The sequence below is a fragment of the Dipteris shenzhenensis genome, chromosome 13, assembly GCF_047967505.1.
Source record: "Dipteris shenzhenensis isolate YYH24624 ecotype China chromosome 13, Dip_SZ_1.0, whole genome shotgun sequence".
In the NCBI taxonomy this organism is placed as follows: Eukaryota; Viridiplantae; Streptophyta; class Polypodiopsida; order Gleicheniales; family Dipteridaceae; genus Dipteris; species Dipteris shenzhenensis.
Window position 1 is genome coordinate 21437129 of NC_141608.1, and position 16261 is coordinate 21453389.

The 16261-nt window shown below is 43.6% G+C and overlaps 1 protein-coding gene across 1 annotated transcript in view; it reads right to left on the reverse strand.

Moving 5' to 3' along the window:
• Positions 1 to 900: 900 nt before the first annotated feature.
• The window catches only part of LOC147895162 (Iron-sulfur cluster biosynthesis family protein), a 52192-nt gene continuing 36831 nt past the window's right edge, over positions 901 to 16261 (reverse strand). Inside the window, exons 10-13 of the mRNA XM_087383991.1 lie at positions 8351 to 8437; positions 8161 to 8233; positions 2863 to 3006; positions 901 to 1221 (exon numbers count right to left, since the gene is read on the reverse strand). Coding sequence (XP_087240117.1) covers positions 1081 to 1221; positions 2863 to 3006; positions 8161 to 8233; positions 8351 to 8437 — 445 coding nt within the window. The 3' untranslated portion in view covers positions 901 to 1080. The remainder of the gene's footprint in view (positions 1222 to 2862; positions 3007 to 8160; positions 8234 to 8350; positions 8438 to 16261) is intronic.

The window sequence follows — 16261 nt, forward strand, 5'->3', positions numbered from 1 at the left end:
AGCCTGCAGAAATAAAGAGAGTATGATGAGGCATTCACCGAGTCCATATTTGTAAAAGCAAAAAGCAACCTAGATTTGAAGACGTTCTTAACTCAAACCATTGGATCTTCATTAAGATCAACGCCTATAATGAAGACACATGGCTTAATGAGGGCTCAAAAAAGAGAAACTTGCCTCTAGGCTGCCTACTGTAAAGATGCATGTGAAATATAAGGGAGATTGTGATGCAAAAAATGCTATAGAAACTATGGCAAAACTTGGGAACAAAAATGCATTCGACAAACAGGAATTAACTCAATGGAGACCTATAGAATGCAAAAATACCTCGAGGAAGACATTTCAGCATCTAATCTGCAAAATCAAAACTAGTTCACATGATCTCAAGGTAGAGAGGGGTGGATGGGCAAGACCCACGATCCCCAGAGAGGAAAGAACCTGCAAAATCTGTCCCATAGGGGAGGTAGAAAATGAACAGCATGTACTCCTAAGATGTAGAGCCTACGCACACATCAAAGAAGGTTATAAGTACAGCAAAGATAATCTGAAAAATCTACTGGAGCAGCCAGCCAAAAAGCTAGGAAGCTACTTGAAATAGATTTTGGAACACTGCAACAAGGTACTGGGACTAGCAGCCAGGCTAGCCCAATAGGCACTCACTACCTGATTAGTTCGTAATATTTTCTCTCACTTGATGTAAGGGATCATTATTAGTTGATAGTGATGACTAGTCCCATGGATTCTGAAGGGTCTCACACAGGACTTTAATACAATCATATCATCTCTCTCTCTCTCTCTCTCTCTCTCTCTCTCCACACACACACGTGCATGCGTGCGCATGCCCAAACACATGTTGCATAAAACAGTTGATTTAAAAAGATTCTCATTCATTTATTAAATGGAGAACAAAATTATCGCATTGACCCAAAGCCAATGAGACCTATAAATATTTTACAAATGGAGTTGTTCGACCATTTATACATTTACAAGCAATTATATTGTTACAAAAATGAATTAAAAGAAGATGGCAAACTTGAGCCAATATACAACTTTGGAAAAATTGCCAGTCAGAGATTCCTCAAATTATCTTGCTTCTCTCTCTCTCAACCTTTTTTCCCAGTCTTGGACTCCGTAGTCTTGATCAGCCAGATCCTTTTCTGTTGTGTAAATTATTTGTTCAGGGCCAATGATCGTCTCCTTTGCTAAAGCTCGGGTACTTTCAATCTTTACACAACATGCAAACAACATAAGCAGGTCAATCCCAAATCCAGAAACTTAACAGAGAAATTATGAAATTATAGAACCACCTCATATTTCAGCTCCCCAAGTAAAGGCATTATCTCTTGCCATGATTTGATGGTTCTCCCACCCAATGTTTTTTTTAAAGGCTCAAAATTAGAAGAATATACCTAGATGAATCCAGGAACATTCCCAAAGTCATCCTCTAAAAACACAACATAGTGCAGTTTCAATCTCACGAGAGTCACTCATAAGATTGAAAACCATAAACTCCATCACGCATCGCAGGGACTAGCTACTATGACATCCCCAAAGTTAGAAGAATGCCCAAAGTCTTTATTGAAAAGTAGCTCCTTGATTGTTTGACCTGGTATACATCATCTTATAAAAATCTGTCATTATTTACTATGCACTTGAATTTTTTTTCAGGAGAGCCTTGAAACAATAGACTTTCCTTCTTTCTGACTTTCCTCATACCTGGCCCAAAAAGAACCTCTCAAACCTATGGTGATAATTTAAGCACTCATACAAAGGGGTAACAGAGGGATCCAATTCTTCTTTTAAGACACTCACCCAATTCCCCGGACTGCCCACTGCTCCCATGCAGCAGGTGTCAAGAAATTTTCCCCTTTTTGAAATCTGTTCACTTAATTGATTAGCACAGAGAGGACTTAAGTATGCACATTGTTTTATAGAAAATTTCCTCTTAAGCAGCACTTCGGGGCACCGGGGCGAGGGGTGGAGGAGGGGCGGGGATATACATTTCCTCCTAACAGACGTCAGGACGCCTGGCTTATCTCCTGCATGATGATGCTGAGGGTAACCTTCCTTCTGAAGAGCATGAAGTTTATTAAGATTAATCCATATTTCCAGATATATTACTGAGTACCAAGAATTTCCACACCTCAAAATGGCAAGTAAAGTTAATGATGCTGGCACCTTATTTCATCCATGTGGAAATCTTGCAGATAAAGATGCATCCACAAATGTTGACGTACGCCTGGAGTGGTTGAGGTGGGATTCTTCAATACACTTCAGAGGTGGGACACAACAGTTCAGACACCACCCCTCTCTACTTCTTCACCATGTATGCTATCTTCTCTCACATTCAGGTCTGCTTGTGTGGCTTGCAGCTAGTGCAGAATAGGTCAGCAGACTTCAGGTCATCTACACCGAGCCATGGGATCCAATCAGTCATTCTGAACTTTGGATAGTCTGGAAAGCTGGATGGAACTCGCTATCCTATCTGCAAAGTGAAGGTGCATAGCCATCTAGTGGTTTGGGTTTGGGAGTCGATGGAAGGCATATGCTGAAACCTATTGATCTGTTGGATGCCTCGGAGAATCCAACAATTCAACAATTAGAAAACCACTGTCTCCAATATACACACGTGCTTACAAGACTGCACAGTTCTCACTATCACTTTGCCATTTTCAATTAACAATCTCACAAATTATCAAATATCCTTAGTTTTCAAGGCAAAACATTGACACAAGCAGAGCATCTACTTCCACTAAAAGTAAAAATGTATATATTACACACAATGTAATGTAAGGCAAATTTTAAAAAAATAAAATATTTCCTTGCCCCAGAACCTTCTCGCGTAGCAACATTTTGATCAAATACCTTTTGTTTTAGTAGAAAATCTGGCCGTTGAAGACGCTCCAACCACTGAATCCTTGCAGAGTTTCGCTTGTCAATGCTTACATTTCTTTGCTGAAGAAAGAACAATCTAATCGCTGGAATAGCGAAAAAGGATGCTGTATACACCTACAAATCGACAAAAAACTCACTTCAGCTGAAAAAATCCCATAACTGCATCACAATTCTATCCCCCAAAGACAAACATCCCCTCTACATAAAGAAGAAACAGTGGTAAATACAGCGAGTAAAGATTGCTCTAAGGCCTCACCAAAGAACAATGGGCTGAAAGTACATCAACCCACTTGTTCAAGTCAACCAATGCAGGATGGCATTGCCAATGAGCTATCCACAACATGCCAAAGCAAGGCCAAATGCTTAAGTTGATAAGAACTTAGATGAAAGCAACAAGCACATGATTTCCAACCAACTGCAAACCAGACCCTAATGTTAGAATTATTATTATAATTCAGCAGTGACCAATGTAATGTAATAAGTAGGTTAGGGGCACTTTTCCCTCATTTAGAGGTTTTTCCCCCTAACCACAATTAGTTCACTAACTATGGTTAGTGAAGAATAAGGTTTTGTCACTTAGACAAAACCCATCCCACTCTTGTATTAGTTCTATTGCAAGCACTACGTTCAGCTCTCTTGCTTCCTGCTCTCTCACTCTCTCATTTCTAACATTTGGTATCAGAGCAGCAAGACCCTGCTCCTAGCCTCCACAAGCTTCAGCTCAAGCGTGAGAAGCTACCTACCTGCGAATCATTCCGTACAGCCACAGTTGGCTGTTCCGTACACAACTCCCGTACCAGCGCCAATCTGCTCTCAGCTCCCTGCATCGTACAGTTGTACACCCTGCGCCGTACAGTCGCTGTACAACGTACGGACTTCCGTACTACAACTCATCGTCCGCACGCTGCTCTTGCGCTGCTGTCCGTACAAGTCGTACGGACTGTTTCGTACAGCCGTACATTCCCCCCACAGCCGTACATTCGCCGCTAGTCCGTACATCCGCCATACCTACGTCGTACTACTAGTTCCGTATAGATCTGCGTCGATTGTCTGTACATCCGTACATTTCGTCCGTACAAGTCGCCGTACAGCAGAGCTGATAGGCCCCGTGCAACACAGTTCGTACAAGTTCAGTGCCATCCGTACAAATTCGCCGTACACATCCGTACGGAAATTTCTGTACAAGTTGAGGAGCCCGTACTTCGTGCAGAGTTTTTCTTTGTAGGTGGACTTTGGAAGGTGTTTTTTAGTAGGCATTTGCGTAGAGAACCATTGTTTGGTTTGCATTTTGTGAGCTTTTGCATTTTTTTGCAAAGAATTGCAAAAATTTGGGGCTTTTAGTTGATTTGCCCCTTTAAGTTGCATTTAAATTGCAATTTTGCAGGTAAAAAAAGAGTTTGGAAGTTTGCAAACAGTTTTGGACTCAGTACGAGTCAAATTGCAGACTTTTGCCACCTTTTGCAGATTCTATTTGCAGATTTTTGGGCATTGAGCAGAGCATTGTGGTGCATTTTGAGCCTTTGACAGGCTGTGACAATATTTGTCACTGTGGGCATATCTTTCTTTGCAGATTTTATTTGTGCATCTTACATCCCAGGAAGGGATTTTACTTGTTCAGTTTGCTGTATTTCTGAGTTTATCTGGCAAAAATGGCACAGAACAACTCAAATGAGGTGTTCGGGGTTCTCACACAAGAGGATAAGTTGGATGGCACCAACTACTCATTGTGGAGTTTCATGGTTCGAAATATCTTAGTTGGCAGAAATCTTTGGGATTATGTCAATGGAGATGAAGAAAGACCAGATACAACGCCTATACCTGTCACTCCTACAGCTAGAGGCAGCGGTAGAGGTACAAATACAGCACAAATTATTGGAGCAGCCGCTCCAGGAGCTCCCACAGCAGAGCAGAAAAGATGGGACTCTAGAGATGCACAAGCTCTTTCAGTAATTTCTCTTTCTGTCAAGAGGTTCATTATACCTCATATTCGGTCATGCAAGACATCTATGGTAGCTTGGGTAATACTGGAGAGTATGTTTGCAGCAAGAAACGATGCCAGAGTTTCCTTTCTGAAGCGAGAACTTTCCCATACACATATGGAGGAGGGAGATTCCATGAATTCTCACCTCACGAAGCTTCAGGATCTCAGGGAACAATTGCTGAACATTGATGAAGTCATTCCGGATTCAAAGATGATCTCCACCACTTTGAACTCTCTTCCTGAGTCCTATCTTGGTTTCCACACCTCGCTGAATTTGTCATTGAGGGGAGGCAGCAATCCTCTCTCCTTTCACAAGTTGGTAGGACTTCTGTTGCAGGAAGAACAAACACGCAAAAATATGGCAACCCGGGCTGGCGAGCATGCTATGCTCTCTAAGTTCAAGCCCAACGGTAAAGGGCAGCATAAGCCACATGCACATCAGCCCACACATCAGCATAAAGCTGATTCTGGACAGCCTTCTTGTAAGGCACAGGGTGATACACACAAGCAGAAAAAGGACATCTGTCATTATTGCAAGAAGCCAGGTCATTATATTGGAGAGTGCAAGAAGCGCATAGCCAAAGAAAAGAAAAGGGATTCCGGTATGGCTGTATCAGATGCATCAGGTCCACATTGCCATGATGGAGGAGATGTTGCAGCTAACTTGGTTGAAGAGCACTATGCCTTTTTGACTTGCACTTCAGATTTTTTAGTGGGTAGTTCAGATACTACAGCCACTAATGATGATGAACCATAATGCTCTTTCAGTGTTGATGAGTGCATATACTTGCTCACCTGAGAAACTGAAAACTGAATATCAGGTCGTGTATTGCAGAGATAAATGAGGCATCCAACAGCCTGACTATAGAGTGTGAGGGCAGGCTGTAAAATGCATCTTCCGTTACTTGCAAGGTACAAAGTCTTTTGGCTTGATCTTTCCCAGGGGGGGTGACTTGCAGATGCATGCTTACAGTGACTTAGATTGGGCTGGAGACTATGATACTAGGTAGTCCACCAGTGAGAATTGTTTCTTTCTAGGACATGCTTGCATTTCTTGGTTGAGCAAGAAACAGTCTACAGTGGCTACCTCGTCATGTGAGCTGAGTACAGGGCAGCTTTCACAGCGACAATTGAATGTGTTTGGCTGCGTCGTTTATTTGCTGATCTTCATCTTTCATTGGAGGGTCCTTCTCCGATTCTCACTGATAGTCAGAGTGCCAATCCTGTGTTTCATGCTCGCACGAAGCACATTGAGGTTCACTATCACTATGTCAGAGAGAAGTTGCATGCAGGAGAGATCAGTATGATCTATGTGTCAACACATGACAATGTTGCAGACATCTTCACCAAAGCACTTCCACGTGAAAAGTTTGAGGCATTTCGCAGTGCCCTGAACTTATCTCCTTTTGGTGATTGATCATTTCCTTGTACATGACATTGGCACTGCAGGGGGGTGTTAGAATTATTATTATAATTCAGCAGTGACCAATGTAATGTAATAAGTAGGTTAGGGGCACTTTTTCCTCATTTAGAGGTTTTTTCCCCTAACCACAGTTAGTTCACTAACTATGGTTAGTGAAGGATAAGGTTTTGTCACTTAGACAAAACCCATCCCACTCCTTGTATTAGTCACTTCTTCTATTGCAAGCACTACGTTCAGCTCTCTTGCTTCCTGCTCTCTCACTCTCTCATTTCTAACACCTAACCCCTTACATAAAACTATTAGGTGGCCACTCGCCATTGGCCCCACAGTAGAATGCCTGAAAGCTCTAGTAAGGGCCAAAAGCATAGGAGGAGAACAATTGCTGAAGCCTGATTTATCAAAATATTAAAGCCGCAAGATTCTTACCAATCCCCTAGCATTTGACTCAACCATGTAAGGGCCACAAACACAAGAGGATAACCCTTGCTAAACCCTTATCTAGAAAACCATTCTCAAAATACCAAAGCAAAAAATTCTTACCCAACCCCTAGCATTTGACTCAACCACAAAATGTGTCACCATCAAAGAGCAATCATCTTAGTGCCTTTACAAAGCTTTCTTAGAGCTTGAGGCCTACTTGTACAAGAGAGGCCAACAATTGAGAAACCATTCAAAAAAGCCAACCAAAGAGTACGTTGGCTTCTCAGAGGCAAACATCCCTTAATTTGTGTTTAACAAACAACAAAAATAGACGATAGCTCGCGTAGCATAAGAATCAGAATAACCAAGGGAGACAACTCTACACCAAATAAATAGAGCACACCAAATAAACAGAGCAAAAGTGGTGACATTGTACTTCTCTTGCTTGGGCAATCTTACAACTAAAACTAGCTCAACAAAATCAAAAAAGTAGCCCACTTGGCATAGAAATCAAATAAATCAAAGCTCCTTGCACCCTAATGAGAAACATAGTGTGACCAACTTCATAGACATCTCAGGTGCTCTACTTCAAGAATGAGGTTCCAAGGAGACATAAGGTGCAAAATGCATATCCACGAAAAGCAGAGAACAAAATCTAGCCGAGTGCAAGCATGTGTTATGCCCTACCTTACAGAGGGTTAACACACGTGAATAGACTTGCAATTGAGAAGAAAATACAGCATGCTACAACATACGCCACCAACTTCGGTAAAAAATCTAGGCTTAACAAAGGACTGCAAGAAAATTTCAAACTCCTGGGTGCTAAGTCTTTGCTTTATACCACCACAGCATTCTCAAGACTACCCTACATGCAAGCTTCATTTTACATAGACGTGCAAATGAGAGTTTTAACATTGCTGGTCCATGAGTGCAAAGCCCACAGTGTGCAAGTGGAGAATATGTGCCATCCAGACACCTTCAAAACAAAGGCACCTACATTGACTGAAAAGGCCACCTACAGGCCGACAATCTTTTCACTTGCTTGCATATTGATAATTAGGGTACGAGATGAGCAACAAGAAAGAGGGAAACAAAGAAGAAAGTAGGGGAAGATAGGAAATCCAATAACGAGGTTGTGCATGCCCTGAGAGTGGGGGAAAGGGGCACAAGAAGGGGAATGTTGCGTTGTTTGACCCAGCGCAGCTCAACGCCCTTCTGGGCCGTTCTGGCAATAGCTATGATCAGCAGAGCATGAATGAGCCACAAAATCTCAGTTGTACAGCAGCATGTATTTATTTCAAAAATCATAAAGGACTATATTGTGTGATAACTAATACAGAACCATAAGCAACCATACAACAGCCATCCAAAAGGTCGTTAGATGGAAATTCACAACAAAATCATATTTGCAGAGCTCTTCATAAACTAAGCCTGTTGATGATACCTGAAGAATGGGTAATATTTTGGCCACAAAAGGGACAAGACCCCCTCCAAATTGCCCAACAACTGCTAAATCCCTGTAAGAACACCAGTGCTCTAAATGAAGGTAACAAATTGAGTGTGCCAAAAAACAAACCATATATCCATGAGAGCTAGATAAAACTACCAATTTTAAACTTGCAAAGAGAGAATACCTTAGCAAGCCGCTCAATATAAGTACTCCAATCAGATTAACTCCTCCGAGCCCAATCACCATAACCTGCTCCATCTTATTGGCTTTGCTGTGACAACAGGCAGCAACCAAGTGAAGAGCAGAAGCTTGAAGGCTGTTTATTGAAAAGTAAGCAGTGTTATATCAGAGATGCAATTTATGTTGTAAATATTAGAGATGCAATTTATGTTGTAAATATTAGAGGACTGTGCCATGCATGTACTAATCTAAATGCGATGATAGTGTATTACCCTCCTAGCAAGAGAGCTCTTGTTGCTTGATCAAATCCAAGCTAGGGCTGAGAGAACCTAATCTATGTGTCTACAGGTAATCCCTGGGGGCATAAACTTAAAGATGGCAATACCATACATGCGGCCATACATTGACCATGGTCAATTTGTTAAGGATGAAGTAAAAACTGCACATCCAGACAAACAAACCTCTAACAAAACATTTCAACTAATTCCATTCAAAGTTATCTAATGGCCAATCATGACCTTTAGATAGGGCAACCAAAGTCTGAATATAAAAAACAGAGTGGATTTCTGTTTGATTATCGGCAAAGTTTGAATTCCAAAAATAGAGCATTTTTCTGCTCTAGAATTGAACGAGAAAAGCATTTCATTGAACCGCATTTCATTTATAGAAAGGATATTAAACATCAATGACAACGCTGCAGCTTGCTCCCTTTAGACTGTATGTTGACAAGACTAGACTAAATCTCCCCTTAGACTGTATGTTGACAAAACTAGACTAAATCTCCTATCTTAAAGCAGAACTGCTTGCTCTTAAATACTATTGGAACAATCAACAAGTATGCAGCACAGAAATCCCACAGAGACCAAAGAGACATAACAGCATAGCGAAGGAAACACACTTCAAGGCTGCTCATCTCATAATTGAGTTTCACCTTCAATGTAAGAAAATCATCTCACCAGCCCTTGAACTCCCCCCACCCCAAAAAAAAGCACACGTGCATGCGTTGTGCCTTCATGCTGTCAAGCTCCTTCCCTTAAATCTCAAGCACTTTAGCCCCATGAATGGTCTGTATGCTACCAGATTATTTTTTCCAGGGACATACTCATTCGCTTGAACCTTGAGAAGGTTTAGGTGGATTGGGCCATTCCACGATTACACAAGAGAATAGATCCTTTGTTTGTCTTTGCCAGGCCTACACTGCACATATTGACGGCTTCTACACATTTGCAGCACCTCTCATAAAAGATCTCCGTCACCGGCAAAGCTCTACATACCTTTGATGATTTACAACGTTTGGTCTCATCAGCTCTAGTTCTTAAGCTAGCATCTTGGGATGATCCATTTTTTGTCATCATTGACGCAATCAACGTAGCCATTGGTGCAATTATGGAGTTACTCGGTGTAATTCAAGCATTAAAGCTGGAAGTGTTAAAAATGACCCAACAGAGGGTACGCACAGCGGAGGACTCATAGTAATGCCCAAGAGCTCACACAGTGTGATGTGGGGTGTGGAATCACAAACTTCTTAACTTATGTGCATAGATGTGCAAGGCAATAAATAGACAATGCTCAGAGACAAATATAGAAGCAACATATACCTTTGTAAGACTAGAATAAGTCCAATCATACAAATTTAGAATTTTTGTTGTTCTAAAGATCAAAAATCTACAAAGAATATAAAAGAGAAAATGAAAGAGAAGAAAAAAGAGGTAAACAAAAACTTTTATGAAAAACAAAAGGAAGACATACTTAGCAAGCAAAGCAACACTTATGTCGTCGTCAGTGCCCAAGCATAAGTAGCTATACTCGGTTTCTAAAGACCCGCGGAGTCTCTTGGGCAAACCCAGTGCTTACTAAAATACGTCAAACAAACAAAAGAGAATGAAAACAAGAAATAAAGAAGAAACGAAGCAGGTGACTAAGCAAAAATAAACAAGCAAGTCAAGAAACAAAATCTTCCAAAAAACTAGAAACTCTCTCTCTTATTTAAAACATAAAAAGCTAAATGGCCCTTTACACTTATGTATCGACACTTTATATTTCCGTCCGTCCAAAAACTAGGACAAGATACAATACCAAAAGGTTCTTCAACTACAAGCCTGGCACTTCTAGATCTCTGAGCCCGCGTGCTCCACCTCGAGCATATGTAGACTCTCTATCTAGATGCCTTCCACCTTGCTGTCCGGACACCAGCCTAGGTGGGCAGCACCTTGAGCTCAGTCTGCAGCCCTATGCCTGCCTCCTTCTCCTCCTGTGTGTAGGTCCAAGGGTGGGCCTAAGGCTGCTGCTGTCTGCTCCCCAACTGCTGCTGCAAGTGATGATAAATGAGGGCTGGAGGCCTTCCTTTATAGGCCCCAAGGGGGCTGGCAAAAAACCAACCAGCCTGCAGCAAACTGGCCGACCAGTCTATGGCTGGTCCAGCCCTATTAGGGCTCACAACCTGGGGTCTTTTGGGGCCCACTCTTCTAGGGCCTTGGCCCTCCAATCAAGGCAAGGGCCCAGCCGATATAAAGGCAGGTCCCTGCCTCATGGCAGCCTCTTTTGCTGCTCCAATAGGCCTCATCCATCCCCGTACTGCTCCATACAGTTGCACGCCACCTGTCCCGGGTCTACACACCCTCCGTACTACTCCGTACAGTTGCGCCACCTGTCCCGGGTCTTCTCTAGATGTGCTGCCCACATGACAGCCATGATGCTGTCCATGTGGCAGCCCCTTTCTCTCTTTTTCTGTGGGGTACTGCCCTAGGTCTCCCTCCCCCATGCTCTCCTCATATGGGGGCTTACAGATGGGGAAGTGACCATTCCAACAGTTAGCTCTTCCTTATGGTCCGACCTTCACAGTCAAAACAGATTATCAAGCCCTTAAGTGGCTTCAGACCATGCCTACTTCTTAGTGGAGCAATCTGAAAGCCTAGATTTTTTGGCAATAATTTGGTGGCGTAATTAATGATGTATCGCAAATACTAAATTTCTAACAGCCCAATTTCCTCCAGACAACTGCTGATGATCTTTCTTTTGGTTATTAGAGTCCTTTTGCTGTGTGTCCTTGCCCACGGGTGATGATGAACACTACCAGGCCTTGGCACTTGTTTGGACCTCCTTGGGCTTCCCCCCATTCAGCATCATTTCCTAATTTTGTGCGAGGGTCAACACTCATTTGTGGGTCACCACGTTAAAATTACCCACTAGAATTCTAACGTTCAAATCCAGACCTCAAATGAATTGCTTAACCTTTTGTCCTCATTGTTATGACCTTGTTGCTAGAGGATGACCTTGTTGCTAGAGGACAATACAGACAAACCATTCTAAGAGAGGCAAGGAAACTCATCTTCTAGATTAAGCATATACTTTGGAGGTAGAAAACAAGACAAACTCATTCCGAAATGAAATTTGAGACTTTTGTGGTGGTGTCAGTACATCTACTGGCCCAAATGCATGCAAGTGGAAAATGTGCAACAAACTGATGAATAAACTGGAGAATGGCTGAGTGATCACACTTACCATCGTACTTAGTGAACTTGGGATTGGATCGTGTGATCAAATGACGAGTGGCTAGATCTGATGAGGTCGTAGCTGGGGTGGATGCCTTTGCAGTCAAACTCGCCTGCATAGTGGCTAACATATGTTGATTTGAAGCAGCATGGCCTCTCGATCAAGTCTATGCTGGTTCTCAGTCTGGGCAAGCTCAGCATGCCTAAATACCTACATCAACAAGAGAAGTTTTTCAAAATATGAGCCTCCTCTAGATTGTTGAGGCTTTACTAACTCCTTTTTCCCTTCCAGCTGCTTCTTAGTTTCTTCTAGCTGCCATGAATTATCTTCCAGCCGGGACAAGAGGTGCCGATTCCGCTCCATAAGCATCATTTCCTGGGTGCTTTGCGGAAGCATATCTTTATGGCTGTCTTTGTCTTTAGTGAAGTCAGCCTCTTGGCCGAACTTCTCTCTCCTTTCCTTTTCCATGTCGCTTGGTTGTCGTGAGTTTTCTAATCTCAACACAACCATGCACTCGTGGTAGTTAAGCTAGATCACGCCCAAAGCTCTAATACCAATGTGACATGCAACAGTTAATGATCGTGTGAATCACAACAAGACCTTCTTTAAACCTTTAGCGAGTCATCTTCAACGTACACCATAAAGAGAAAGAGTGGATAAGAGTAGAGAGATCATAGAGTCGACAACCGATTGGGTACTTATACCCACTGAGGGTCCCCTCCTACAATCATAGGAGAATTTGAACTGAAATACAATACGGAAATGCACTCTTCAAGAGAGTAAACGGATGCAACTCTGAAGAGGGACTTTGACTCCGAACAAATGCCCAAAAACCTACGAAACAGCTCCAAACCCTGATTCGAGGCCTCAATGCTGTTGATGTAGGACACTACTGCCAGGCTGAGAATGAGGTTAGTGCTGCCCATGGGTAAGCAGGTGCCTGCGTGTGTGAGAGATGAACTGAGGTATGAATGAGCTGAGAGAGAATGAAAGATGAACTGAGAAAAAATGCTGAAACAGTCCAAATAGAACCTCCCTTGCTGCTGTCCAATGATTCGCTGCTGCTGTGTGGATCCCTGCCCCTATGTACGTTAATGTGGCTGCACATCTGGGCCCTGGAAGCATCTGTAGATGGCACAATTAGCCAGTATCTCATTCATAAAGTCTGCCATGGAGAGGAAGAGAGCTGAAGATGCTTGCCAATCAGGTTGTATAAGAGAAGGGTATTGGCTCTTGCTTAGGGGCCCATGCAAGCAAAACTACTGTACCAATGCACCTCCTGAAGTGGGCGGTCTGCCCATAGCCAAACCTCAATTGGAATTGCCACCAAAGGCTGTCCAGCTTTGATAACGCATCCCCTCACCTGCCGATCAATCACTTTGACCCTCTACCACAGGGCTCCTTTAAGAATGAAGCTCCTGCTGTAGGGGGAGCTATGACTGAAGTATCCTACCACCTGGAGTCTGAAAGAACAGTAGAAGATGGTGTTGTTTATTCCTCACTGGCAATGGATAACTGGCCAGGAGAGTTGACCCCTGCCAGTTTATGGTGGAATCATTGCCAGTAGGATGTAGTCCCTCCAAGCCTTTGGGATGGTTGGGTCTATCATGGTTATCCTGCGATTGGATCCCTCTCAGGTGGGAGAGACTACAGAGCCTCTCCTCATGCAAACCTGCTCGAGGATCCCAGGGGAGCTGGCTGGCATGTTGTCCCACCACACCCAACCGGTGTGCTCACATATCACCTTTTGTCTCAGACTGCACTGTGCTACATCTCTGTACTGTGAGCTAGCTTATGAGAGCCCTGTGTGAAGGTGTTTCCAGCCCGCTGTCCCCCCCCTTTCAGCTTCAATGTCTCTCTCTTCCATAGTTATCAGGGAAGCTGGGGGCATTCTGCTTAGGAAACCACTGGGAATGGCAGAGAATTCTGGGCATAAGAAACGGCTAGAAAGCTTCTAGGAGACGCCTATGGAACGTTCCCTAAGCTGTTCCATAGGATAAGGTCATTAATTCATATATTTTGGACTGCTTTACCCTAAACCTCTTGAGCATCCGCAATGTTGGTTGTTGCTATTCTAAAAGTGAAAGGGATAGTACGTCAAATCACGAGCTGTAGAGGCACCAGGTTGTGGCAGAAGGAAGCCAATCGGGGTGTTGATTAGCTTGTGGGACATGGCTCAAACGTGCTATTCAGGCTTAGATTTCTGTTGAGGGCCTTCATGACAGCTGAGAGTGGTGCAGGATTTTCAGACTAGCCTTGGGCTGCATTGGCATCAAAAGGTCTGCAAAAAGAGACTAGATTACCCTTCGAAATTGTTGGGGCTGCTAGTGCAGGAAGGCCAATGGATCATTGGCAGGGCTCAAGAGGTTGATTGCTGGGGTCGAGGACTGTGTCACAGTCCACAACAGACTACTCAGCCTGTCTTTCTTATTTTGCAAATTACAGAGAAGTTTTGGGACTGCATGATCGTCAGAGCGCTGACAAACCAGGGCAAGGCTGCAGCATATGTGATCACGGGTTTTGAGCTAATCTTGATCATGGGACAGCTACGGTACAGGCCCGCATTGGCAATAAGTATGGCAGCTGCACGTCTGTCAGTATGGCCCATAGTTCAAACCATGTTTCAGAGAAGGCTTCTCTAATACTGGCTTCTGCAAAACGTGTTCCATCCTTGTCAGTCCAGAGAATGCACGAAGCATGGTAGCAACTGCTCAGTTCAGATCTGTAACCGGCCTTAGATCACTAAGGGCAGTGTATCTGTCTCTACCAACTCACAATGATGAAAATACAGCCAACTTAATTGATTGCCTTTGTTCACAAACCAAACTCAAAGCATAGAACTTCATTGCACAGCATCATGGAACCATTCAAGACAAGGGAGGCTAGAATGCTCCTACTCAGAAACATAGAGAGTGACACCTGTTGGCCCCAACACTTGGCGCCCCTTGCGGTATTTATTTAAACTGGTTAGCTCAAAGATACAAAGGGACTCCCTTCATGAGCTCACCCGCAGGTGCAACCCAGTACAACGCCAACCCATGGCTGTGCTAGTGACCAACTCCCAGTGCTATTACCTTGGTTCCTTTCAGTAAACATGCATAGTCACAAGTAGACCAGTCTGACAGCATACCAAGCAATGCATTACCCATTTCCAAACCATTACCAAGCCCAAGGCCAACCACTGCACCCCCAGGAAGAGAGTATCACAACCAGTGCCCCAATCCTCTCCCGGGCCAACGGCAAGGCATCCAACCTAGCAGGAACTCAGTAAAGATAGCTGTAGCAAAGAGTAGAAAGGGAAGATGAGAGTTCAGCCAACAGAAAGAGCCTGTTTCAGCCCGAAACAGCTCCAAAAGTAGGATGACAAGCGGACAGCAAACTTTGGTAAGAGAGAGCTGTCTAGGAGTGTCTTCCAACACCAGAAAAGATCATAGAAAAGTGCATCCAGCAAGCTGTAGCAGATCAGCCAAGAATTCGTCCACCAAAACAGTGTTTTCAGCCCACAAACAGCTCCGTTTTCAGTGCACCTTGCACCAGGCAGGAGCAGGAAGAGAGGCGCCCATGAATATGGCTTCAGATTCAAAAAAAGAGAACTTTTGTCACGAAGAAAGTCGAAAACAAGTTCAAAAGTGGCCCAGAATGAAGGCGTCCAGGTCCCGCAAGCATGCCAGCAAGAGAGGGCACCAAGGGGAGGAGAACTGTCGCAAAGAAAGCATGAAATTCCAGTTCAGCAAGGAGAGGGAGAGCTACAGAAATCTGCCATGAAGAGAATGAGGCTGCTCTGGTAGGGGTGAAGTCTCAAAACAGAAAGGAGAGCCAAGGAAGGGATCCAGGGGCTTCCAAAGGTGACACAAGGCAAGTAGATAGGCCACCAGCAGACACCTAAGCAAAATGAGGCGTGGGAATTTTAATGCCCCTAGGGGGTCACATGGCACACCATGACCCTAGTGCAAAGGAACCAATGACCCTATTTTGAAGGATCTCTAGGGGGTCAGTTTTTAAAGGATGACCCCACTGAACCAAACCAATGACCTTAGAAAATGAAACCACTCTAATAGCACTGAGAGTTGCACTTGTTGCACATAAAATCATAGGTACCTTTTGGGCATTAACTAAGGCCCCTAGCGTGCTATCCTAGGCCAAATTCAGTGACTGTTAGTTTAGATACTTCACCATCACCACCACATCCCCATGACATACCCCCCTCTTGAAACAGCAAACTATCTTGTTTGCTGTCACAAAATTACAGCAAATAGGAAAGGGTATCACAATAGGCATAAAACAGCCCATAATCAATAGTACAACATCACATGAAGTACCAACAATACAATGTACATACAGCAGACTTCAGATCCATTTGTATGGCAGTGTATCAACCAACTCGAGTGTCATGATCACTCATCATAGAAGTCTCATGGCAGAA